Here is a 24,361-nt window from a genome sequence, read left to right as displayed (position 1 = left end):
GGTAGCCCGCCCCCGCCCCACGCGGTGTGCTCTGGGAGCTGTAGTTTCCCGCGCCCCGCCCGGGCAGCTCCGCCCCCCGGCAGCCCAGCGCGCGGGCGCCAGCTCCCGGCATGCAGCGCAGGGGCCGCGCGCCTGCCCGACCCGCCATGGCGGCGTTGCTCGGCGGACTGCGGGGTAACGGCGGGCGGAGCGCGGGGGGGCGGAGCGCGGTTGGGGCCCCGGGAGCATCTCGCCACCACCCTCAAGGCACGGCCCCGCGGCCCCCGGCGCACAGCCTCGGGGCGCCCCCAGGGCCGGCCCCGCCCCGCCCGCCTGAGGAGAGGCCCTGCGGTCCCGCCCCCCGCGCGTGGCCCCGCCCCTCAGCCTTGCCCCCACCCAGCGCGGCTCTAGCCCCGCCCCCCCGCCGCGGGGGTACGAAAGGGGCTAGGACAGGGGCAGAGGCGGGAGCCTCAGGCAGCTTGGGCTGCGCCCCCTACAGGCTGCCACATGGCTGCCCCTCACTAACACCTCTCTCCCCACAGGGCTGCTGGTGGCGGTAGGACCAGCAGCGGGTCCTTCCAGGCCTTGGGCGTCGCTGGCACCTCCGGGCACACGGCTGTTCAGGCAGAGCTGCCACCGGCTAGTGGGGCCACAGGCCAGCCCGGAGCCTGGCCGTAGCAGGCTCCCCGAGGGGGTGGAGTACATCCCCACACGCAAGGCCAAGAACCCAATGAAGCCAGTGGGGGTGGCCTGGTGAGTGGTTTGGGCAGCGGGAGAGGCTCAGCACTGGGAGGCTCCACTATTCTGTGGGGTCTGGTTTGGGACCAAGGGGGCCCCAGACAGCTGCGGTGCCAAGCAGGGGGGTGTCCATGCCACTCTAGGGTGGCACAGAGCCCTTGTTTCCCCAGCAGCTCCCTCCATCTCCTGCCTACTGGCTGTCCTGCAGGGCCATCGGATTGCCCTCTGGCATCATCCTCTTCCTCCTGGCCAAGCGCGAAGTGGACAAAAAACGTCTGGAGCAGCTCAAAATCCGCCAAAAGATGATGGAAGCCAACCAGGGCGAGTACGAAACAGAGCGATACAAGAGGGTGGCCAGGGGAGCATAGCCAGGTTGCCCCTGCCCCCAGCCTGGCACCTGTGATACCTTGAGGGGATGTCAGCCTCGTGTGACATGCAGCACTGGCACCTGCCCTCCCTGTCGACCCAGCAGGCTGGGTGTGGGGCTGGGTAGGGACAAATAAACCTTATCCTCAGTGAGTGGAACAACTTGGTGCCGCTGCAGTCACTCCCTCAGTGCTCAGCCTGCCCCCACAGCGCAGGGGCCCAGCTCCTCTGCCACCAAGGTTCTGCCCACAAGGGCAGACGGGTACAGGCAGGGGAGGGAGGCCAGGCCTGGAGCAGCTTGACCTTGTTTTTTCCACCCCAAAGTCAGGTTTGCACTGCCCCACACCACAGCCTCCACTGAGGCTGCCCACGGGTTTTTTGGGGGAGTCGCCACACCAGTAAGACTGGGACTGTCTGGAAAATTAAAGTGTTTTATTTAGCAAGTGCAACTTTGCCCATGTCCGTGGCTCCAGGGCATCTGCAACGTGAGCTCTGCCACGAGTCCCTCCACGGGTGTCCCATCTGCCCCCTGCCCACGCTAGGCACTGCCACAGCACAGGAAAGGGGGCATGGCCAGAGCAGTGTTTAAGGCACCAAGTGGTGACACCAAATGGGCTCTGTCAAAAAAATCCCAACACAATCCCAGCGGACACTGTCAGTTCCCCACACCCCAGCAGGACTGTGGCAGTCCACTGCCAGCCTGGCACTGCCAGCAGGGCCTCAGCAAGCAGTGCTGAGGCTGGGCATTGCCTAAACACTGGCAGCCAGTCTCCCCCACCGCCCTTGGAGGCTTGTGGCAGGGTGATCAAGGGAAGCAGTTTCCTTAGCAGCCTACGGGTAGGGATGCTAAAGCATTAGGAGTCATGGGAAGTGGCCATATCCTGTACAGAGGCCAGAGGAGGGGTGAGGGGTAGTGGGGGTTGACAGGAGTGGTCCCAGGGCTAATCCCGGCCCACGATCTGCAGGAGGAACGTGAAGATGTAGATGATGTCAGTGTAGATAGTGAGGGCACCGTAGACATACTCCTCGGGGCTCAGTGTGTTCTTCCTGTTCCCCAGCACAAGTTGGGTGTCATAGGCAAGGAACTGGAGGGGCAGAGGGTGTCTCAAGACAGGAACCAAGGCAGGGGGATTCCCCCCTACCCAGTCCTTACCTGATACCCTCTGCCCATCCCAGCCATCAACTCACCAGGGTGAAGGCAATGGCACCAATGGCCGCGTACAGCATATGGAGCCAGGGCACCTGCGCGGGGAAGGGGACATGGGCAGGGTGAGCCAGGTTGCTGGCACGCAGCAGACACAGCAGGGCAGGTCCTACCCGCACCTGGCTACCGAGGAGCTGCTGCTGATGCCGACGCACCCTCTCCCTGCAGGCAAACTGCCTCTGCCGTGGCCAGCACCACACCCTGCTTCCTGGCAAAGAAGGACCACCCAGCCCCTCCTGCCCATACCACCCCTGGGGACACCTGTGGCACCCCACAGCCCCTCTGTCCTCCCCACTCACATATTTGAAGGAGAGGACGATGGCTGTGACAATCCCAGTCACCATGACCACGATGCCCAGCACGCAGAAGAGCCCAGGACATGATGTAAAATCAACCTGCCGGGGCAGGGGGACACATATGTCACAGGAGAGCCCATGGGTCCCCACCACCCACCTCCCTGCGCCTGGACCTCCACAGGGCAGGGCACATCCCCCTACTTGCCTTGGTCTGGAAGCAGAAGATGGTGACAATGATGGCCACAATGGCAGTGATGAGCATGGCGATCAGGACGGCATTGGTTCGGTACATGCTGCAGATGGAGGGGACACCAGAGTCACCCCACACTTAGGCATCCTCCTGCCAGGGGGGTGTTGGTGACACCCCCCCCAGCCCTGATCCTGGATAGGGGCCCCTCCATCCCCAAGCCCAGGGGACCAGAATGTCCCCCAGCTCCTGGCAACCTCTCATTTGAGCCAGCTGCATGGCCAGGATAGGAGGGCCCCAGTTCCTGTCACTGCAGCGTCCCCGGGGCGTACCTGGCGATCGTGCCTGTCATCAGCCCCATGGCCAGCGTCTGTGGGAGAAGAGAGAAGGGTGGGCTCAGCAGACTGAGCGGCACCATGGTGGCCAGCAGTTCCTGGCTGCCCCCCACCTGCCCACGCACCCCCCTGTCCCTCCCAGCCCACCTGGGGAGCTGGGATGCCACGGGGGCACCCCCAGGCCCCCCCTGCCAGCCCCAGCCCACTCACGAAGATGCTCAGCAGGATGATGTTCCAGGGGAAGCGTCTCCTGGGGATGAAACAAGGAGAGAGAGGTGAGCTGGTGACAGGGGCCACGTTACGTCCCCCTGATCCTCATGCCTCAGGGGCAGCGCCAGGCAGGGACACCCCCTCCTGATGACCTGGAGACACCCCCCATATCCACTGTGTGGGTATGCCACTGGGACACCCCCAACCCCAGGGGTCCCAGCCACCAGCAACTCACCGGGGACCCTGGCAGCAGGCCAGCACCAGGTAGGTCACCAGGAACACACCACTGCAGAGAGAGATGGCAGGGGTCAGCCCTCTGACCCCCCGCCAGGACCCCTCCTGGGCTGGGAGTCTGTGATTGTGGGGTGCCAGCTAACAGATGGCACCCCAGAGGGGGCAGGAGGTGGCAGACCCCCTACTCACTACGAGGCATAGTAGATGGCAACGTTCCTCTGGACAAAGGAGCGGACAGGGGAGCTGTGGGATGGGAGAGACGAGCGTGAGGGAAGGGGGACAGCAACTACTGTCCCCCCAGAACCCCACCCCAGGGGACATGGGGCCAGGCTCGCCCTTTTTGGGGGCAAAGCTAAGGAAGGACCTTCCACTCACACAAAGGTGAACACGGCAATGATCCCCACCGTCACCAGCAGCTGCAGGGAGATGATAGCGTAGACCTGCAAGAGATAGGGCGGTGAGCACCCAGCCCCCCACCCTGACAGGCACCCCCCACCCTGACGGGTGTCCCCAGCTGCCCAGGACTCACCTTGCGGATGAAGGTGTGCCGGACTTTCTTGTCATCCCAGTCAACCGATTGGAAGGGGGAATCATCCCCGATGGCACTGTCGCCTGCAGTGGGGGACACCTCTCAGCACCAGGGTGGGCTGCACAGCTCCCCCATAGCATCCCTGTTTCTAGTGCCCCCCCAAAAAATACCCAAGCTGCCCCCACTTACCAAACCGAATAGGCATGGTGGGCATGGCCATCCCCGGCTGGGGGTACCCCCCTGGCTGTGCATACCCCCCTGCTGCAGGGTACCCCCCTGGCTGTGCATACCCCCCTGCTGCAGGGTATCCCCCAGGCTGCGGGTACCCCCCCAGCGTAGTGGGAGGGCTGGGGGTACCCCCCTGGTGGTGGGGGGTAGAGGGGGTTCTTGTCGTCGTAGGGAGGGGGTGCGTTGGGCTGCGCCATGCTGGCTCCCAGTCTCCCACAGGCACCTGGAGGCGAGAGAAGGTGGTGGGGAGGGGGGTGCCAGTGCAGGTCCCCCTCCCTGGGCAGTACGCATTCCCGGCAAGTGAAGCTGCAAGTGCAGGGACACAAGGGACAGTGGAGCCACAAAACCTCCGCCTCCCACTTTAATAGCAGCTTCTAACTAATGACAAGCTGGCCTCAATGCCAGCAGGTCAGTGAGACACAAGGGACATTCGGCCAGCTGGGGCCACCAGCATTCCTGTGCCCTGAGTCCTGCGTCAGTAGCCAGCCACCGGCAGGGCAAGGCCACGAACTGACTCAAGCTGTAGCAGGGACATGACCTCTCTGGTGAGGATATGACCCCTCTGGGCTCTGCAGCCCACCCCGCCATCGCTGACCCACGCAGATCCCCCACTGCCCACCCCTTCATTTTGGGGGTGCCCCCCACCCAGCAGCCCAGTGGGTCACACAGGGGCTCCGGAACTCCTGAGTCCCCCCAGGGAGTTATAGGGACAACTGCCACCCACGTCACCTCAGATGGAGGTGGACACATCCCCGGGGAGGGGAGCCAGGACCCCCCTGAAGCTGAACTCTCCACGCCAGCTGCACTGGGCCCCCTTGCAGAGCCCCCGGCAGCCATGAGCAGCCAGCCTGGGCCCAGGGCCAGCTGCTGGGATTAGCCCGAGGAGGAGGAGGAGAGGGAGAAAGAGGAAGAAGACAGGATCTCCAAGGCCAGGAAAACAATGGCACTGCCAGGAGCCGGTGCCAGGCCTTTACCCGTCTGCCACCCCCCGGCACTGCCACTGGCGGATGCCCACCCCAAGCCCCAGGCAGATGCCAGAACCCGCCACGTCCCCTCTGCCTGCAACAGTGACGTCCCCTCTGCCTGCAACAGTGATGTGACCCCAGGACCATCCCTGGGAAGGAACCAGGACTGGACTCCACTGGGAGTGGGCTGGGAGACGACTGGGTGCTTCCTCCAGCATGACGTCAGTGCTTCCCATGGCTGGGCTGGGCGGGTGGCGGAGCAGGGGGGCACACCCGAGCCAGCCATGCCAGACCAGGGGGAGCAGCTCAGGGTCCATCCCTCCATCCTTCCCACCGTCTGTCCTAGCCACAGCAGCGCTGTCACGGCTGTGCCGCCCTTCTGCCATCATGATGATGGCGGTGCTGAAAATAACCAGCACGGCACTGACCACCTGACCAGGAAGTTTCAATTCCACTGTTCTGCGGTTTCCCAAAAAACAGCCGGTGCCCCCCAGCACTGCTTCATCTGTAGCGCCTGGGAAGGGCCCAAAATAGGAGCCTGACCCCAGGAAAACCCCTGTGGCTGGCACCTGGTTAAGGGGAACCAGAGTCCCTAGGAGAGAACCCACGCACCTAGGGAAAGCGGGACTTACCTGGCCAGCACATGGTCACTGTGCAGGTCCCACCCTGGAGGCGTCCTACCCTATGCCCATGGCCAGCACCCTGTGGCCAGGGTCTGCCAGTTGCCCCAGTCCCCCCTGACCCCACGCCACTGGGGTAGCCTTGGGAACAGGGAAGGAACCAGCCTGACGGGTCCCTGTGGCCGCCGCACCCAGAGAGGCAGGCAGCACCCTGCACCCTCCCGGGGCTACAGCACAGCACAGCCCCAAAAGCAGAGGTCACCAGCTCAGTGGCCCTGGCATGACGTGCTGTCCCCGGGGACAGGGTGCTGTTCTGCACTGGCACTGTGACTCAGCACAGATAAGGCACACGTGGTGGGGACCAGGGGCGCAGGCGGGTGTCACCCCCGGCACAGCCCCATCAGGCAGCGTCTCCGCTGGCTGCCTTGGCCTTCCTGCCAGGCTCAGGCTCCTGCCACCAGCTCTGCGGGGACCCTGGGGCACCAAGGGCCACCTTGGGGGGGGATCAGCGTTTGGGGGGGGGGGGCAGGGGAGGGGGCGGCCAGGGCTCCCCACTTTCCCCATGACTCCCCACAGTGAGGCTGCCTGGGAAAGCATTTGACTTCCCAGAAGAGCCTGGAAGCTCCCACCAGTATGGCACTGCTTGGGAAGGCACGGCTTGGGACAGCACAGCCCGGGATGGCACAGCCTGGGACAGCACGGCACGGCCTGGCACGGCCTGGCACGGCACGGCACGGCACGGCTCGGCACGGCACGGCTCAGTACAGCACAACTCCGTACAGCACGGCCCAACAGAGCACAGCACAACTTGGCCCAGCCCGGCCCAGCTCAGCTCGGCAGGGCTCACGCCGGGGGGGTCAGTGCGGCCCCCCCGCCCCCCTCCCCGCTCACACGACACGAGTTTGCAGGAGCTCAGCATCGCCACCGCGCCTCTGTCCGCGCCCCCTGCCCGCCTCCGCGGGGGACGGCGGTACCCCCCTGTGCCCCACGCCAGGAGCCCTCACACCGTCCACAGCCGGTCCCCACGCACCCCCCGCGGTGCCACGCCGCACCCTGCCGGGCACCGACCCGTGCCACCACCACGGGCTCCGTGGGGGACACCCTGCACGGCATAAAAGGGCGCTGCCGCCCCTGTCCTGCCCCGAACCACCCCACACCGCGCCCCTCCGCGATCCCGTGGGGTCTGGAAAACGGCATCAGATCCCGCCCGTGGGGGTCCCGTCCCCCCGCGTCCATGCCCGCGGGGTCCCACCCCGTCCCCGCGCTCACCCGCCGCGCCGCACCTCGCCCCGAAGTGCCCCACCCGCCCCGGGGACGGGGCTGGGGGGGTCGCAGCGCGTTCCCGCCGTTCAGGGACCAGCCTCCCACCCTCGCCCGGACCCCGCCGCCCGCCAGGACGCTCGGTGCGGCGCTGGGACACCCCCCCGCACCGGCTGCGGGCCCGGAGGGGGCCGGGACAGGGGGGTGGGGGGGGGCAAAGGCGGCCGGAACCGGGCCGGGGGGGAGCCGGGGGAACGAGAGGAACCGCGGGGTGGGGGACGGGGGTCTCCGTGCCCCACCCGTGTCAGCGGCCCTACCTGGGAACCGGGAATGGCGGGGGGAGCGGAGCGGGGCCGGGCCGCCCTACCTGCTGCGCGCTGCTCCGCCGGGCTGTGGCCGCGACGAGCCGGGACGGGGCGGACGGGGCGGGGGAAGGCACCGCCCGCCGCGCCCCCCTGCGGCGACTCCGCGCCGCTGCGCCCCGGGGTGCCGCGGAGGCCGGGCGGGGGGCGCTCCCCTCCTGTTGCTGCCCGGGACGGACCCCCTCGACCCCCGCCCGCCGAACGAGGCGCCAACCGCCCCGCCCGCGCCCTCCCTCCTGCCGGCCCTGACGTCACTTAGGGACCCCCTTCTCCGCTCAGTGACGTCACTGGGGGGACACCTTTTGCGGCGCTGGGGAGAGGGGAATCCCCTCCTCTCTCTGCCGGTGACGCGGCCGGTGTGTCCCCCCTCCCCGGTCCCCGCGGCAGTGACGCAGCGTGACCAGCAGGGGGCGCGGCGGGTGCGGCGGCGGGGGGCGGTGGCGTGACGCGCGGGGAGGCGGGGCGGGGCGGCATGGCCGCGGGGCGCGGGGGGGCGGCACCCGGGCGATGGCGGGGCCGCGCTGCGGGTGGCGGTGGCCGGTGCCCGCGGGCTGGGGGCTGCCTGCCTGCGCCGCTACCTGCCCCTCCGCCGCCTGGCCCGCCGCGCCGCCGCCGCCCTCATGGCCCTGGCCGGCCCGCTGCTGTTTCGCGTGGGGTGAGTGTCCGCCGGTGCGCCCCGCCGGGAGGGAGCCACCGCCGCCCGCCTTTGTTCTGCCTGCGGCAGGAAGGGCCCGTTCTCCGCTGCTTGTGCAGAGCTCCCCGGCGATGCCAGCGGGGCCAGCCCGGCGTGCCCCGACCCCGCTGGCATCGGGAGGCCGGGCTGGGGCTGGGGGTGGGCAGCCGGCCAGCCCTCCACGGGTGCTCAGCCCGCCCAGGTCGGCGGGGCGAGGGCAGGCGGTGTCAGCCCGGCTACCGGGGGGGCTTTGCGGGGCCGGGAATCACCCACCGGCTCTCCGAGCACGGTGGCGGTCACCCTCGTCTCTGACGCCCTTCCCCGCCCCGGGGCTCCTTTCCTCGGGTCTGATCATTAACCCACCCCGGTGCCCAGCCGTGGCCCTGCTGCCTGGTGCTGCAGGAGCACCCGCTGCCCGGCTTCGGGCTCCCACCACCCCCTAGATGCAGGAGACCCCCAGCTTCTGCCAGGATCCCTCCTGCCATGTACCTGCTGGTGCCGGTGCGGAGGGTGTAACCGCCCAGGGGGATGCCTTTGGCCCAGAGACGGGCTTTACAGCCCGGGGCTTTGCGTGTCCTTCTTGGCACTGGTTCCCAGCCCCAGCCCAAAATGCTGCTGTATAAACAGGGGGTCCCCCTGGACCCCCAGCCTGCGTCCGTTGCACCCCTGCATGGCACATGCCATGGGGCATTTGTAGCTTCCCTTTTCCCCAACCACTTCGGCCCCTGCTTCCCTTTTTCCCAGGGCTGTGGCACCCAGGGCCAGCCCTCAGAGCAGGGTCAGCCCTGGGCATGGCCCTTCTGGCAAGGAAGGGGACACACCGCACAACACACCCGGGGATGCCTGGCTGTCAGAGTGCTGCTGCAGGCAAATCCCTGAAGCTCCAGCCCTTCCTAGCGAGCAGAGCCCTCCTGGACAAAGTGACGGACACCCCCGCGGTGATGTCACCCCTGGCCCTTGCTGCCCAGAGCAGCTGGGGGGACATGCCTGAGGAACTGATTCTGCCCTTGCTGTAAATCAGGGACAGGGGAGGGGGAACGGATGCCACCTTCAGCCCCCACGCATGGGAAGGTGACCTCGTATGTGTGCCCTGTGGGGGTCATGGCCCTGGCAGCAGCTCCCCCCGCAGCTGGACTCCTTGGAGGGGCTGGGGTTTAACGCCAGGCGGTGTCTGCCCTCCCCAGGTACAGCCTGTATGCCCGCACACGGCTGGGCTACCTCTTCTACCAGCGGCAGGTGAAGAAGGCCCGGGAGCGGTACCCACATGGCCACTCTGTGCCCCAGCCCTGCCGCTTCCCTGGTGAGTCCTGGCAAGCCCCACCACTGCCGTGACCCCGTCGTGTCCCCCCACACTGGCACTTCAGGGTGGAGAGGGGTTGCCATTGCCAAATTGCCCAAAGCATGTTTAACTGAGAATTTGATTTAAGGTGTGGGGAGTTTGGCCTGTCCTCCCCTTTCCTGGGCAGGGGCGTCGTGCCCTGATGTCTGTCTGCCTGTCCATCTATCTATTCATCTCCTCCACCCCCAGGGTTGAAAATCCTGCCCATTCCCGTGCTCTCCAACAACTACAGCTACCTGGTCATTGACACTGGCTCTGGCCGGGCGGCCGTCGTCGACCCCTCAGACCCGCTGGCTGTGCAGGTGAGACCCCCACAGCCCCCCCAACCCAGTGTTCGGGTGTCCCCAGGTGAGGGTTGGCATCTCTGGCTTTTTTGGGGGGAAAATCTGTCCCTAATCTTCAGCCTTTAGTGCCTGGGACAAGGTTGGAGGGTGGCAGGGCTTGTTCAGTCTCTGGGGAGCTGGGGGAGGGTTAAGGGTCTGTGTCCCCCCAAGATCTGTCTGTCTGTTCCCTCCCCCCATTCCCAGGCTGCCATTGAAGAAGAGGGGGTGATGCTGGAGGCCATATTCTGCACCCACAAACACTGGTAAGGGGCAAGAGGGGGCCCTGAGGGCGTTGGTGGCTGCTGTGGAGGGTGCCCGAGCTGAGGCAGCCCCCAGCCCTACCCCCCAGGTTGCAAGGGGTGGGGGAATATGGGGGGCAGCACATTTAGGGGCGCTGATCTCCCTGTCTGCAGGGACCACAGTGGGGGTAATGCAGCACTCTGCCAGCAGCATGGATCCTGCAAGGTATATGGCAGCGCCCTCGATGCCATCCCAGAGCTCACCAAGTAAGTCCTGCACCCCACATCCCCCACAGCACCCCTGTAATTTTGGGGGAGTGTGCGTCAGCCCAATCACCATTGTCTGCTTCACCCACCCACCAGTCCCTGTAGTACCACGTTGTCCTCTTCATGGGCAGAGACCTGACACACTTATGACACTAGTGCACCAGGAAAGGGTTGTATGGGGAGGTGGGTGTTTTGAGGTGCTGGGGTGGGGGGCACCCTGACCATGCACCCTGTGCCCGGTGCAGCCCACTTGCAGACCGGGAGAAGGTGAGCGTGGGCTGCCTGACCTTCGAGGCGCTCACCACGCCTGGCCACACTGTGGGCCATATGGTGTACGTGCTGGATGGCGGGCCCTTCGGCGGCCCCCCCTGCCTCTTCTCTGGGGACCTCCTCTTCCTTGCTGGCTGTGGTGAGTGTGCCCAACCCCAGACCTGGGTGGCTGGGCCGGGGGGATCAGTCCTGCCCTGGGAAGGGCTTGGGGGGACCTCCCCAATCCCCTCCCCATGACAGGTGGTTGTGTGGTGGTCCAGGCAGGCTGTTTGAGGGCTCCCCTGAGACCATGCTGGCCTCCCTGGACGTGGCTGTGGGCTTGGGTGACGACACACTGCTGTGGCCGGGTGAGTGTCCCCAGCAGTGAAGCAGAGCTGTCAGCGTCCCCCCCAGCCCCTGCTGCCAAGCTGGGATGCCAGACAGGAGCAATGCTAAAGGGTACAGGGGTCCACAGGCCATGAGTACGCGCTGGAGTGCCTGACCTTCGCCAGCCTCCTGGAGCTGGACAACCCCGCGCTGGAGCAGAAGCTGCGGTGGGCAATGCAGCAGCGTCAGGAGAAGAGGAGCACGGTGAGGCTGGGGGGGTCCCCTCGCTGCAGCCCCTACACCCCAGCACCTTGCGGGATTCCCCATCCCTTGGCTGGAATGCTGCACCCCAGCACCCCCTGCATGGTAGGGTGTGTAGGGGAAGGTGGTGTTGGGGGGGGGTCCCATGCTCTGGCAGGGGTCTGAGCGGCTGCCCCCACAGTGCCCCTCCACGCTGGGGGAGGAGCAGACCTACAACCCCTTCCTGCGGACCCACCGGCCGGAGCTGCAGGCGGCGCTGGGGCTGCGGCAGGGCAGGGGGGAGCACCCCGACGCCTTCCGTGCCCGTGTCCTCAAGGAGGTGCGGCAGCGCAAGGACCTCTACAAAGCCACCTAGACCCACCCCCCCATCTTTCCATGGGGCCGGGTGCTGCTTGGACACAGGGGGGCTGAAGACTGTGTGGTTTGATTTGCTGTATATCTCCCTCCTGGGGTGCTGAGCTGGGGAGGGAGTGGAGTGCACACCCCCACCCCATGGGCACCCACCTCCGTGGGCACCCCATAAGTGATCCCTGCCTTTGCTCCCCCAGACTTGGGGGTCACCAGCTACCACGTGGAAGCACCTCGATGCCCCTTCTGGGTGTCTGTAGCCCCCCACCCCACTGCTGGGACTGTAGGGATGGCACCAAGGGCTTTTCCTGACCCACTCAGCCCCGTTTTTCTAGGAGCCTCCAATTCACACAGACACTGCTTCCCCCCAGCCAGCACTCAGGGAGCCCCCCCCTTCCCCTGCCAGCCCCCAGTGCCGTGCATCTCCTTTGGGGGCAGGGGCTGGGATGGAGCCAGCAAGGGGAGGGGGGGGCAGCACTACCTCCAGGCAAGGGGCTCTTCTCCAGCACCCCATGCTTGGTGCCGGAGCCCCCCCTGCACACACACACGCACAAGAGAAATGGGGCCATGGGGGCACGCTGGTGAGGTGCTGCTGTACTGGGGACTGGATACCCACCCAACACCCCCACCCCACCCCCAATAAAAGACTGGATCGGATTTGTACCTGGTTGGTCTTTTCTCTGCGCGGCCGGTGCCCCCCCCCCCCCCCGCGAAACCCCACTGCGAGGTGGCTGCCCCTTTAAGAGGCGGGGCCAGGCCGTTGCTATAGAAACGGCTGAGGCGTCGCAGGGGGGTACCTGGGTCCGGTCCGGGCAGGTCTGGGGGCCGGGGGGAGCCCCGGGGCTCGGCCGGGGGACTCGGGGGTGTTGGGGAGGCTGCGGAGGGCCGGGGGTGAGGATTGGGGGGCGACGGGGGCTGGGAGGGGCGGTCACTATGTGCCCCCCAGGGTTACACATGTGGGCACGGGGGGTGTACCGCGGTCTGGGGGAGACGTGCAGCCCCCTTACCGGGGGGTCCGGCAGCAGGAGCCCCCAGGCTGGGCATGGAGCCCCCCCGCGAGTGCCGGCAGGAGACCCCAGCCATCAGGGAGGCAGCCGCCGAGTTCCTGAGCCTCATCGGTGGGTCCCCGGCCCCGCGCTCCCCCACGTCCCCCTACGCCGTGCCCTGGGGATCCTCGGTGCAGGGGTGGGGGCCGTCGGGTCCGGCAGGAGGAGGACGGGGCGGGGGGGCTTAAGCTGGATAACACGGTGAGGGGCTCAGCCCGGGCTGCAGGGCGGGGGGAAACTGAGGCAGGGGGTGCCCCGGGCAGGGGTGACGGCCCCCCCGCGCAGGGCCGGAGGAGCTGGAGCGCTGCCTGTTCGCCGAGACGCTGGCGGTGGTGGCCGCGGAGGGACAGGCGGCGGGGCAGCGGTGGGCGGCAGCCCGGTGGGCGCCCTACGAGCGGGAGGGCGCGCCGGCACGGCGCTGCCTGCTGGTGCAGGCCGGCTCCCGCAGCAGGCGGCACGGCGTGCCCGCCTCCAGCACGCTCAAAGGTGAGCCGGGGTGGGGCGTGTGCCCCCCCGTCCCCAGGGCTGGAGCATCCCCGTCCCACCGGCCCCCAGGGCTGGGGTGGTGGGCACTGCTGCAGCGCCAGCAGGGTGGACTGAGTGTGGCTCTACTCTGCCAGCCTATGTGACCCTGCAGCTGGAGACCCTGGAGCAGGAGGAGCAGGAGCGCCTGGAGGTGACTGGTGTGGCAGTGGCTGTCCCCTTGCATGTGTCGTTCCCCCCCTGCCCTGGGGTGTGCCCTGCAGCTATGCCCTCCTGGGGGCTGTACCCTATGCAAGGTCGTTGCGGGCAGCTGGGTGTCCCCTCCCCAGCTGGGATACCACCTCTGTCCCACCAGCTTGGTCCCCACCCCCTCCTCTGGGTGGCAGCTGGGGCAGAGAGTTTCCCATAATGCATCTGGTGTGGTACCCTGATTGAAAGGGGTGCTGGGATGTGCCACCTCAGAGAGGGGGTGCCCTGGCTCTACCCTCCACCCTGTGTGTGTCCCGTCCCCCTCCATTCTGCAGCTCAGAGCACACCCCATAGTGAGAAGGACCCACATGGTGAGCCACCAGCATGGGATGACTGTCACAAAGACCTTCCAGGAAGGAAAGGTGAGAGGGGGGGGGGGGGGGGGGCGGGGAGCGGAATGTCTCACTCCTCTACCCACCAGATGGGTCACATCCTGGGGTGGGATGCGGTGCATGGGGCTGGTGAGGCTGTAGCTGTCCCATGAGGTGGCCAGGTCTCTCCACAGGCAGAGCCACACTGCTGGAGCTTCTCCTACAGCTGGGCCGAGCTGCAGGGGCTGGTGCTGGAGGGGGCCAACCTGCTGCTGCTGCGGGTGATGGCGTGCCGACAGATAGTGCCTCCTGGTCTCGTCTTCCCGACCATTGACACCGAGGGCCACCTCTGCACCTCCAGCTACGTGAGCTACTGGCCAAGGGGGGCCTGTGGGATGGGGAGGTCTGGAGCAGCTTGGGGTGCCAGGGTGGGAAGTGGGAGATGGGAGTGAGTAGAGTGTGGCTGACAGCATGGGGGGACTTGGGGATGGCACCCAGGGCCAGAGGTGACTCCAGGACAGGGGTGACCCCTGTCTGTGCCCCCCAGTGCCCCCTGGGCATCCAGCAGCAGGCAGTGGGCTCAGCGGAGGCAGAGGTGTTTGTGATCAAGCGAGCTGTGCACACCAGCACTGGCGTCTCCACCATCTGGCACAGCAGCTTCCTCCCCAGCGGGTATGGATGGGAGTCCGGCCGGGGGCAACCCCAGCCCTGTGGAGACCCAGGAGAGGGGGTCACCAGCTCTTCCTCCTGCAGGCGTTTGGCCCAGATGGAGCAGGTCGGCTGCCCGATGCTGGTGCTTCTGCAAGATGAGTCTGTCCTTGGCAAGACAGGTACTGAGGGGGAGGCTTCTGCCCCCCAGCATGGGCAGCCCCAGCCCGCTGTCTGGCAGCCAAGTGGGGAACACCCTGTCCTGCCTTTCTGCTGCCAGATGGGGTCGAGCCTCAGCCCCCCTTCCCCAAACAGCCCCTGGACTGGGAGGAGGACATCCAGCTCTGGTCCTGGTTCATGGACAGGAAGGTGAAATGGGGGAATGGGGACAGGGAGACATGGGGCTGTGCCACTCCCTAGCAGCGTCTCCCCCCGGGGTGCCCAGGAGGTACAGTGGGGGGGGCAGGCTGGCCAGCATCCTCTCCCACACCTCCTCAACTGTGGGAGAGGACTCAGGCATCCTGCCCTCCTCACCCTGGCACAGCACACAGGGTGGGGACACTGGTGCCTGTGCCCACCCTGGCCACCCCACCACAGGAGGAGCTGCAAGCGTCCCATGCCGCCTATGTCCAGCAGCACCCTGAGCTCCGGGCACTGCTGTCTGACTTCCTCCAGGCCCTGCTCCTCCAGCAGCCCTGTGACCCCATCTCCTTCGCTGCCCAATTCTTCGCCCACCAGCAGCGCCCCAGGACCCCCTTCACCTCTACTGGGGCTGCCAGCCCCAGCCCCCCACCTCACTGCCCCCTGGCTAACAGGGAATAAAGCTGAGAGCGGTGCCTGTCCAGGCTTGTTTGCTTTGGGGAAACTGAGGCACGGGGAGGGCAGGGGGTGCTGAGTTGCATGCTAACGCACCCCCATGCCAGTCTGGGGAGGACCCTGTCCACCTCCCAGCTGTTCTAGCCATTAATTGGGGTGGGGGGTGTCTGGGTCATACCCTGGAGCAGGGCCAGGCTCACATCCCTGTGCCCACCCCACCCCCACATCTCCTTGGGGGTAGACCCCGATGCCCACTTCTCTATGGGGCACAGCCTGTCTGGCAGAGGGGTGCCCCAGAAAGTCAGTTGGTGCTCCCCAGGCACCCATAGGTGCACCTGGGGTGCTCTCTCTCCCATCTCAACAGCCATGAGGGTCCTGGGGATGGGGTGCCTCACTTTTGTAGGCACAGCCTGACCTGCAATGACACTGAGCACCCCATCTTTGGGTGAAGGCCCCCCCACCCAGGGGTGGTGTGAGCACCCTGTGCCACAGAGCCTGCCTGCTGGGTGCTCCCCCCCCCCCCCAGCAGCTGAGGGTGCATTTTGACCTGCTCACGCGCTTATGCAACACTCCTGCTTCCTCCTCGCTCCTACTCCTCCGGCCTTTCCCCTACTCCCGTGGGGCCAGCCCTCCCTCCCCATGCGGTGGGACACTGTCCCCGGTCCCTCCAGCCGCCCATGGAGCAGGACCCCTGGCAGGTGATGGAGGCCGACATGCAGACATGCTCCGACACCCCTGGGCACACTGGTGTGGGTGCCCCGGGCTTGCACATGCCTGTGCATGCCAGGGGGGAGGGAGGTGCTGGGTGTCCCCCCCCCCGCCTGACAGAGGGTGGGGGAACTGAGACCGTGCACATTCATAGCACCCAGCCCGCACTAGGCAGGGCCCCTTTCCCACCCCAGGTCTGCGGATAGGGAAGGAGCACTTCCTCCTCCTCCTCCTCCTCGCGGGGGCTGCAGCTGGGGGTGTCCTTTAAAAGCTGGACGGCAGGCATTGCACGCAGTGTTGAAAAAGGGGCCTCCCAGCACCATGTCCAGATCAGACCCAGCCACGGCATCGCTGGAGGCAGGTGAGTCCCATGACACTTGGGTCCCCTTGCACCTCCTTCCCTCCCCTAGATCCCCTTCCCTCCGCCCCAGAACACCACCTGGCTCTGCTCCCCCCACCCACCCACTGCCCCAGTGGGCACCATCCCCCTTAACCTGTCCTGGCTTCCCCACTTGGCCCATCCTCTGTTACCCCAAGACCACCAGTGATTTACCCACGCTCCCAGGACGTAAGTGGGCTGGGGAAGGGGGCGGTTGGGACCAGTATGAGCCTCTTGTCCCAGTCTGCCCATCCAGCAGCAAGACCCAGAGCACGGTCCCCTCCTGTCCCTCCTGCCCAGAAATGCACTTATCTCTTGGACTTGTGAAAGCTGCGTGCGACCAGGGGGCTTTAGGGACACGTGAGCTGGAGGTGGCATCTTACCCCTCTGGGTAGCCACTGACAGCCCTCATATACCACCCTCCGAGCCCCCCTGGGAAAATGGGGCTTGTCCCTCATGGGGCTCACTGGGCAGCGGCAGGGGGGACTGAGGGGAAGCTGGTTTCAGGGCTGCCAGCCCACCAGTGTCCTTGTCCTCCTCTCCTCTTCCTTGCCCTCCCTCCAGGCCTCACTGGGTCCCTGAACCGGGACAAAGCCCAGATTTACAGCACCGGCCGGAGCCCCATGCCCCCCCAGCGCCCTGGTACCCGGGATCAGACCTACCTGGATGAACTCATAAGCATCCCCAAGGGCGGCGGGGTAGGTGCTGCCAGGCTGGCACCTCTGGTTGAGGGTGGGAAGAGACAGGGTGGGGGGCCAGTACCACAGGGATCTTGAGGTGGGGAGGCAAAGGGCCACCGCAGAGGGGGACACATGCCTGGGACTTGCCCTGGGGACCTCAGTGTCTCCAGACCTGGCTCAAGCAAATCCCAGCCCCAGGCTGAGTGTTTCCACATAAAGGTTTCCAGATTGGGAAACTGAGGCACAAGGCAAGGTGCTACCCAGCCGCAGGGATCACCCTGCTGCTTACGCACTTTCTGAGCTCCCCATCCTGGGCCACCTGTGCCCAGGCCCGTGGGGGTCCCCAGGGCTGCCTGCACCCCACCAGCTCCCCCATCCTCGGCTGGTCCCAGAGGCGGAAGGGAGAAGGGGAGGGAATGGGGGTTCCCCTGCTGGGAGGAGTGGTGAAAGCATGGCCCAGCAGCAGGAAACCACGAAGTGCAATTAACGGTGCCTGACAGCCCCGGGACCCCCTCCTTGTCCCAGCCTGGTTTCAGCTTTAGGAAACTCTGGGCTTTCACTGGTCCCGGCTTCCTCATGAGCATCGCATACCTGGACCCGGGCAACGTGGAGTCGGACCTGCAGTGTGGGGCTGTGGCGGGGTTCAAGGTGAGCCCTGGGCCCCCCCAGCCCCGGCATCAGGAAGCAGACGAGGGTTTTGTAACCTCTCCCGCGCTAACGGCCGCCCAGCCCCATGGCAAGCCAGCCTCCCCAGCCTGAACAGCGGGAAGGGCATGGGTGGGGGGCCTTGGTGCTGGGGGAGGGCACCCAGGGGTGGGAGAGGGCCACCCCTCTGCCTGGGCTGGGGACCACCTCTAGCCCCTCCAGGCTTCTCTTCCCCATGTCCCTGGGCTGGTTGATAACCTTGCTGGGATCCCGGGAAGCCAGATCCTGCCTGGTGCTCAGCCCCTGCTACCTCCCTCCCTCCTGCCCCCCCAGCTGCTGTGGGTGCTGCTGTGGGCCACCATCCTAGGGCTGCTGTGCCAGCGCCTGGCCATCCGGCTGGGTGTCGTGACAGGGAAGGACCTGGGTGAGATTTGCTACCTCTACTACCCCAAGGTGAGCAACCACTGGGAATCCCCCAGGGGGTCACAGCCTGGGGGAGGCGCTGCATTTGGGCTGATGACAGTCCTGGCAGTGACTTGGGGGGCTGGAGAGGAGCAAGAAGATACTGTGACAGCCCCACCTTCCCCAGGGGCTCCCCAAAGCACCCCCAGCCCCAGTGCCCACACACTCCTGCAGTATAGGGGCCCAGGGTGTTGGAGGGAAGAAGCTGCCTCGGTGTCCTGGTCCCATCTGGGGACATGTGAACGCGTCCTCGGTGGGGGGGTGAGCCCAGGTGTCGAGGCAGCAACGCGCAGCTGAGACGCGGGATAAGCCTGGGCGTGTTGGTGCAGGGAGATGGGGGAGCTCAGGGAGGGGCAAACAGCAAAGGAGAGGGGGAGCTAGGGGTCCCTTCTAGGCAGCAAGGTCCTGAGGGGGGGGAATAAGTGATGGCTGATGTTGGCTGAACGACAGGTCCCCAGAAGGACGGCTGGATATGCCTCTCTGCCCTGGTGTGCCCCCTGAGCATCATATCTAGACAGCTGGGTCCTATCCTCAGCTCCCACTGGGGCAGGTATGGGGGTGGGGGAGGCAGGCTGGGATTTAGGATCCATCTTGCGCCCTGAGACTGTGTCATGGGACAGGCTGGTGGGGTGTCTCCTGGTGTCCCCATGCTGCTCTGGGTGGCTTGCTGCAGCCTGGGGACAGGGATCTCCACCCTGGAGGCTGTGCCAGTTCACCTGGGGCCAAGCTCCTCTGCGAGCTCTGGCACCTCATGGCACCCTGGCCCTGGCCCCTCCAGGTGCCCCGTGTGCTGCTTTGGCTCATGATCGAGATCGCCATCATCGGCTCTGACATGCAGGAGGTGATTGGGACAGCCATTGCCTTCAGCCTGCTCTCAGCCGGCCGGTGAGCTGCTCCATGGGGACTCCCATCCTCCCCCATGGCCCTGCTCTGTCGAGGGGGACATGTCTAATGCCCCCCCTTGCCATCCTGCAGAATCCCCCTTTGGGGTGGGGTCCTCATCACCATCGTGGACACCCTCTTCTTTCTCTTCCTCGACAAGTATGGTAAGTGCCAGGGTGGGGGGACAGGGGAGACGCTCACCTGGGAAGCCCTGGTGCCCATGTGGCACTGGTGTCCCCTGCTCTGCCCCACTCCATCTCTCGACCTCTCTAGGGCTCCGAAAACTGGAGGCTTTCTTCGGCCTCCTGATCACCATTATGGCCCTGACCTTTGGCTACGAGGTGAAGGGGGGAGCTGGGGATACCCCTTTCCCTGCAGGGTGTTGGCAGGGGACCCCTGTGGGGCATCCACACTGGCACTGGCCTGTAGTGGGCAGGCAGGGCAGCTCACACTGCCCCTTCCCACCGGTCCCCAGTATGTGGTGGTGAGGCCAGGGCAGGTGGAGGTACTGAAGGGCATTTTCCTGCCCTATTGCCTGGGCTGCGGGCGAGAGGAGCTGCTCCAGGCCGTGGGCATCATTGGCGCCATCATTATGCCCCATAACATCTTCCTCCACTCCTCCTTGGTGAAGGTGAGACAAAGGCACTGCCATGGGCACTGCCACCCCAGGAGTGTCTCAGGGGACACTTGATGGGGATCAGCTGGTCCTGGATGTGGGACAGGGGTGCTCACCTGACCCTGTGGCACCCATGTCACCCGCCATGCTCAGACACGGGCAATCGACCGATCCAAGAAGGAGGCGGTGCAGGAGGCCAACACGTATTTCCTGATCGAGTCCTGCCTAGCCCTTTTTGTCTCCTTCCTCATCAACCTCTTTGTCATGGCTGTCTTTGGCGAGGCTTTCTACCACCAGCGAAACGAGGATGTGGTGAGTGTCACTTCATGCCTATGGGGAGGTGATGGCTGTGCTAGCTGTGGAGACGGGCAGGGCGAGCATCTCTCGGAGAGTGGGTATCCTCCTGCCCCAAGTCATGGTGTGGCGGGGTCCCCCCATGCCTGTGGAGACTACTGGGTGGCCGTCACGCTCACGCCCACTGTGCCTTGCAGCACAACAAGTGCATCAACAGCAGCGTCCGCCAGTATGCCAGCATCTTCCCCACCAACAATGAGACGGTCTCTGTGGATATCTACCAGGGGGTGAGTGACCCTGGGCTGTGCCTAGTGGGCATCTGTACCCACTGGGGGAACATAGTGCTCCCCTCATTGACCCCTGGGGCTGGGAGCTGCTGCAACCCTGCTGGAAGGCTGGGAGCTGATGGAAGTACCCAGGGTGGGGGTGATTTGGGATCCCCATGGGACTGTCTCTCCACAGGGTGTTATCCTGGGCTGCTATTTCGGGACAGCGGCACTGTACATCTGGGCCATCGGGATCCTGGCGGCAGGACAGAGCTCCACAATGACTGGGACATATGCGGGGCAGTTTGTCATGGAGGTGAGGGACAGGGATGCTGGCCCTTGCCCCCACAGGTAGCACGTGGGAGCGGCGGCAGGAAACACAGCTGGGCCCTGGGTGAGGGGTCCAGTTTGGCAGAGTTAATTGCCCCCCATGCCTGCAGGGAGCTGGGCATACAGCGATGCCCACCTGGTGGGTGGCAGCTTGCTCTGGCACCAAGGTCCTGGGTCCCCAGGAGGTGGGATGGGGACAGTGCCCACCCATTGCTGCTGCATGGCCACCCCCATTCCCTGTGACACCCTCCCCGAGGCACTCTGTGGATGCCCCACACAGTATTTCCCTGAGATCTTTCGCTTAATGAGCTGGAGCTGACATCTAGTGGGGCCCAGCAGCCCTGCAAAGGCTTGCTCAGTGCCCTGGCATGGAGGAAGGGGTGATGCCCCACATGTTCCTCCAACCCAGATTTGGGGGGTCCACCCTAGCATGGTGCCCCAGGCACAGCAAGGGGTGAGGGCACAGATTTTTCCTTGTCCCCAGGGCTTCCTGCAGCTCCGCTGGTCCCGCTTCGCCCGTGTGCTCTTCACCCGCTCCTTTGCTATCTTGCCCACTGTCTTTGTGGCTGCCTTCAAGGATGTCAGCCACCTCACAGGCATGAATGACCTGCTCAATGTCCTGCAGAGCATCCTGGTAAGGTAGTGGTGGGGGAGCACCACCTTCCCCCCAACACCCCAGCCTGATGGCTATGCCCCCTTCATCCCCCTCTCCTTCCAGCTGCCGTTCGCTGTCCTGCCCGTCCTCACCTTCACCAGCCTGCACCCACTCATGCAGGATTTCACCAACAGCCTGTGAGTGCTGGGGCACGGGGGAGGTGCGGGGTGGGTAGAATGGAGTGCTCCAGCCGCAGGCACCCTCCTTTTGGCTCATCCTGTCCCCCAAAACCATGCCATGGGGTCAGTTGGTGTATGGGTATTGGGATGGTCTAATTCCTGCCTGTTCGCTCCCACCTGTTCAGGGCATCCAGAGTGGGACAGACCCATCACTGACCTCTCCATCCTCATCCAAATGCCAAGTGTGGCCCCCTCAGGCATCCCTGGGTCCTCAGCATCCTCCTAGCAACTGCCAGCCCTGCATTCAGAGGGTGGCCAAAGCCCACACCCAGACCCCCATTGTAGGGGTGTAGTATGGCCATGGGGTGCAGAAATGTTCTAGTTGGGGTTTTGCTCACCCACAAACCCAGATCCCCCAGTCCGCTGTGCCTGGTGGCATGCAGCGGGGGTGTGTGTGTGTGTGTGCTCTGCCCTGGCACTGATGCCCACTCCCCTGCCCGCAGCCTGGGGAAGGTGCTGATGACCCTCATCACGGGGCTGGTCTGCGCCATCAACGTCTACTTCGTGGTGGACTTTCTGCCCACACTGCAGGGGCTGGGGTACTACATCCCCCTGGGACTGCTGCTGGCTGCCTACGTGGCCTTCGTCGCCTACCTGGTAAGGCTGGCGCTGTGGGGAGGGGCAGTGGGTGGGGGGCAGCATCCCTGGTGGGTGCCCATCAACCTGCCCGCTTTGCCCCCACAGATCTGGACATGCAGCATCGCACACGGAGCCTGGTTCCTAGCCCGGGGCCACCATAGCCGGTTCAACTTCGGCATCTCCTTCGACCCAGCGGCAGTGGCAGGGACCCGGTGACAGACCCCATCAGTCCTTGCTGCCCCGCAGTCCCTGCCCAGCACCGTCTCCCACACCAGGCACCCACCAGATGCCACGCCAAGCCCAGGGATGATGCTCTGGCCAGAAACACACCCAGTAAGGAAGGGGTTAACAGCCGGGCAGCCCTCCCCCCAGGTTTTTAGAGCCTCTTCTTCCCCCCCCCCCCCCAGTTCAGGTCTGGGTGCTGGGGGGGGGGTGGATGGCAGCAGGATGTGCCAAGGGCTGGTGAGCGAGCCGCCCCGGAGACCTCCCCCCCTCCTCATTAGTGCCGGGCACCGCCGGCCCCCGGGACCGCTAATTACCGCCCGGGACCGCTAATCACCTCCCGGGACCGCTAACCATCCCTCACCGCCCGCCTCCCGGGGCCACCGGGGCAGCCCCGGGGGGGCGGGGCCGCCAGCGCCGCTGCCCGGCACCGGCCCCAGCCCCCGGCCCGGCCGGAGCCCCACGTGGGGCTCCCAAACTCGGGGGGATTGGGGTGCGTGTGCTGATAAATGGCGTGTTTGTAACCTGGCCTCAGCCTCGCTGCTGCTGCGCGCCGCGGCGGCGGGCGGGGACCCCCACGGCACCCGCATCCCCCGGGCCCGACCCTTTGCCCCAGGCTGGGGGGCTCGGCGGGGGGGTGGCGTGGGGTGTTGCTTACACCTACGCGGGGCCGCGGGAGGAGGGGCTCAGCACCAGCTCCTTGCATTCCCCCGGGGGGAGCGGGGGCCCACCGTGCCCTCTCCGCCCCGGATGCCCCGTTTCCCGCCCGCCGGCACCGCCGGATGCGGAGCCGCTCGGGCCTTCCCCGGCTGCGGCCGTGCCCCCTCGCCTGCTCCGCACCCCGGGCCGGGGGTGGGGTGGGGGGGGTCCCGCCGCGCTTCGCCCCCCGCCGCGGCCCGCACTTGCGAGACGCTCCCTGGCTGTTTCAAGGCTCCCCCCTCTCCCCAGCACCCCCTACCCCAAAATCCCCGTTCCCAAACCACCCCGGCCGGGAGGTGGAGGGAGGGAATTGGGGGGCCCGGCCCCCCTGGCCCTGGCCCCCCCCGCCCCCGGGAAGGGGACCCCCCAGCTCCCGGGGGCCGCGCTTGTTTATGTGAAGAATTTCCCCTTCCTTAAAAGGGCGATGCCGGCCGGGGTGGGGCGGTGCCTCCCCCCGCCTTCGCGTTGGCCCGGCCTCGGGCTGTTTGAAGGAGGAGCCAGACCGGTGGGGCCCACCAAAATGCGGGGTCGTGCCGCCCCCCTCCCCAAGGGGCGCAGCCGACACCAGCCGCCGGGGCTGCCACTGGCCCCGGGGAGGAGGAGCAGGGACCACCCCGCACCCCCCTCGGCGGTGAGAAGCACCCGCAGAACGGGGCGCATCTCCCCGGGGGTACAGGGCTGGGGGGTCTCGGGGTTGTCCCCAGCGGGCGCGGGGCCGGGGGCTGGGGTCTGTGGGGTCCAGGGACAGCCCCACGGCTCGTCGAGGGGCGGGAGGTCCCCAGGGCTGTGCCTTTGGGGATTGCCCTGCTCCGGCTGGGACCTGCACCCTGGGGGCAGCCGCAGCGGGGGGGCAACTGCCTGGGTCCAGCTTTAGCAGGAGGCATGCGGCCTGGGTTGTGGGGCAGCACGCCGTGGGGCAAAGTGCCCAGCGCTGTGGCTGGCTGGTGGAACGGGACAGGATGCAGGACCCTAGCCTGGGGACAGTGGGGTGGCACAGAGGGGTCCCTTGGTGCCTGGCTGCTGGGAGCCGGGTGCCACTCTGCCCTGTGCCCGCACCCCACAGCATTCACATCCAGGTGGGATTCGCCTGGGCTGGGGGTGCAGGATGAGTCTCCTGTCCCCACCAGCTTGGTGTCCCCAGGATGGGTATGACCCCCCTCCCCAGCTTCCCGATCTGGCCGCAAGCAAGCAGCAAAGCTAGAAGTGATGCTCCAAGTGCTGCTGCAGGTATCTGGCCTGGAGACGTTCCTAACTGCATTAATTAAGAGGACTGGCAGGGCCTGGCTAAGCTGGGGCTGTAGCCTGCGCATGGCTCATCAGGGAGGGAAGAGAAGGATTTGGCCAGAGGCACAGGGATGCTGGAAAGGATGCTGTGTGGTCTCCACTGCTGCCCCACGGTGAGCAGCATCCCCTCGCACCCACCAGCAGCCCAGCCAGCCAGCAGGCATCCTGCCCCACTCCACCTGGGCTGAGGGAGCCGCACAGGTCAGCCCAAAACAGAGAGTGGAGGAAGCACGGTCTCTTCCTTCCTCCTCCTCCTGCCAGGCAGCGGGGCAGTGCCGGCTGCCTCCCTGCCCAGTGCGGCAGAGGGGCAGAGAAACCGAGGCATGGCTGCTGCCTGCTGCCGGAGCGCGCGGAGGGGATGGCAGGTTGCAGCGTCCCGGTTCCCCCTG

General features: G+C 66.2%; 4 protein-coding genes across 6 annotated transcripts; 3 read left to right on the top strand and 1 right to left on the bottom strand.

The window, feature by feature from the left end:
- The first annotated feature begins 48 nt into the window (after nucleotides 1–48).
- PNKD (PNKD metallo-beta-lactamase domain containing) lies at nucleotides 49–12,196 on the top strand. Its single transcript, XM_055811447.1, has 10 exons — nucleotides 49–174; nucleotides 522–732; nucleotides 9,371–9,486; nucleotides 9,715–9,827; nucleotides 10,053–10,111; nucleotides 10,262–10,354; nucleotides 10,600–10,763; nucleotides 10,885–10,971; nucleotides 11,079–11,194; nucleotides 11,373–12,196. Exons 1-10 carry the CDS (start codon nucleotides 111–113, stop codon nucleotides 11,544–11,546), a joined length of 1,197 nt encoding a protein of 398 aa, XP_055667422.1. The 5' UTR covers nucleotides 49–110; the 3' UTR covers nucleotides 11,547–12,196.
- Nucleotides 1,499–6,329, bottom strand: TMBIM1 (transmembrane BAX inhibitor motif containing 1). The gene is given in 13 exon segments (XM_005237681.4): nucleotides 1,499–2,168; nucleotides 2,272–2,325; nucleotides 2,587–2,682; nucleotides 2,789–2,876; nucleotides 3,103–3,140; nucleotides 3,316–3,355; nucleotides 3,551–3,601; nucleotides 3,739–3,792; nucleotides 3,925–3,989; nucleotides 4,079–4,161; nucleotides 4,268–4,409; nucleotides 4,411–4,529; nucleotides 5,904–6,329. Coding segments are annotated over 13 exon segments (987 nt in total). The 5' UTR covers nucleotides 5,917–6,329; the 3' UTR covers nucleotides 1,499–2,024.
- A 385-nt stretch (nucleotides 12,197–12,581) lies between the features above and the next one.
- On the top strand, nucleotides 12,582–15,098 carry CATIP (ciliogenesis associated TTC17 interacting protein). Its single transcript, XM_055812116.1, has 9 exons — nucleotides 12,582–12,657; nucleotides 12,871–13,071; nucleotides 13,206–13,261; nucleotides 13,593–13,679; nucleotides 13,823–13,993; nucleotides 14,176–14,300; nucleotides 14,382–14,458; nucleotides 14,557–14,645; nucleotides 14,874–15,098. The coding sequence occupies exons 1-9, from the start codon at nucleotides 12,582–12,584 to the stop codon at nucleotides 15,096–15,098; spliced, it is 1,107 nt and encodes a 368-aa protein (XP_055668091.1).
- An 855-nt stretch (nucleotides 15,099–15,953) lies between these two features.
- Nucleotides 15,954–22,518, top strand: SLC11A1 (solute carrier family 11 member 1). 3 transcript variants are annotated; one of them, XM_005235028.3, is made up of 15 exons: nucleotides 15,957–16,161; nucleotides 16,744–16,877; nucleotides 17,385–17,507; nucleotides 17,838–17,957; nucleotides 18,745–18,851; nucleotides 18,942–19,012; nucleotides 19,122–19,189; nucleotides 19,324–19,479; nucleotides 19,618–19,776; nucleotides 19,956–20,045; nucleotides 20,221–20,340; nucleotides 20,839–20,988; nucleotides 21,073–21,146; nucleotides 21,632–21,785; nucleotides 21,873–22,518. In XM_005235028.3, the coding sequence occupies exons 1-15, from the start codon at nucleotides 16,122–16,124 to the stop codon at nucleotides 21,981–21,983; spliced, it is 1,677 nt and encodes a 558-aa protein (XP_005235085.1). In that variant the 5' UTR covers nucleotides 15,957–16,121; the 3' UTR covers nucleotides 21,984–22,518. The 3 variants fall into 3 exon arrangements, with proteins under 3 accessions (XP_027639061.1, XP_005235085.1, XP_055667417.1); XM_027783260.2 differs by lacking the exons at nucleotides 21,632–21,785; nucleotides 21,873–22,518 and adding an exon at nucleotides 21,314–21,563 and having other exon boundaries at nucleotides 15,954–16,161; XM_055811442.1 differs by lacking the exon at nucleotides 15,957–16,161 and having other exon boundaries at nucleotides 16,755–16,877; nucleotides 17,396–17,507.
- Nucleotides 22,519–24,361: the final 1,843 nt, after the last annotated feature.

This window comes from Falco peregrinus, chromosome 8 (assembly GCF_023634155.1).
Source record: "Falco peregrinus isolate bFalPer1 chromosome 8, bFalPer1.pri, whole genome shotgun sequence".
Taxonomy (NCBI): Eukaryota; Metazoa; Chordata; class Aves; order Falconiformes; family Falconidae; genus Falco; species Falco peregrinus.
The sequence above is the reverse complement of the archived record's forward strand: the minus strand, read 5'-3'. Positions and strand labels throughout refer to the sequence as shown.

What these genes read in the sequence shown, in the direction of transcription:
- PNKD (XM_055811447.1), top strand. Translation starts at nt 111, where the DNA reads ATGCAGCGCAGGGGCCGCGCGCCTGCCCGACCCGCCATGGCGGCGTTG. An exon ending in GTTGCTCGGCGGACTGCGGG is followed by an intron (nt 175 to 521) that starts GTAACGGCGGGC and finishes CTCTCCCCACAG; the next exon opens with GGCTGCTGGTGGCGGTAGGA. An exon ending in CCTCTTCCTTGCTGGCTGTG is followed by an intron (nt 10,764 to 10,884) that starts GTGAGTGTGCCC and finishes GTGGTGGTCCAG; the next exon opens with GCAGGCTGTTTGAGGGCTCC.
- CATIP (XM_055812116.1), top strand. Translation starts at nt 12,582, where the DNA reads ATGGAGCCCCCCCGCGAGTGCCGGCAGGAGACCCCAGCCATCAGGGAG. An exon ending in AGGAGCAGGAGCGCCTGGAG is followed by an intron (nt 13,262 to 13,592) that starts GTGACTGGTGTG and finishes TCCATTCTGCAG; the next exon opens with CTCAGAGCACACCCCATAGT. An exon ending in ACCTCTGCACCTCCAGCTAC is followed by an intron (nt 13,994 to 14,175) that starts GTGAGCTACTGG and finishes TGTGCCCCCCAG; the next exon opens with TGCCCCCTGGGCATCCAGCA.
- SLC11A1 (XM_005235028.3), top strand. Translation starts at nt 16,122, where the DNA reads ATGTCCAGATCAGACCCAGCCACGGCATCGCTGGAGGCAG. An exon ending in CCCTGACCTTTGGCTACGAG is followed by an intron (nt 19,190 to 19,323) that starts GTGAAGGGGGGA and finishes ACCGGTCCCCAG; the next exon opens with TATGTGGTGGTGAGGCCAGG. An exon ending in CAGGATTTCACCAACAGCCT is followed by an intron (nt 21,147 to 21,631) that starts GTGAGTGCTGGG and finishes CCCTGCCCGCAG; the next exon opens with CCTGGGGAAGGTGCTGATGA.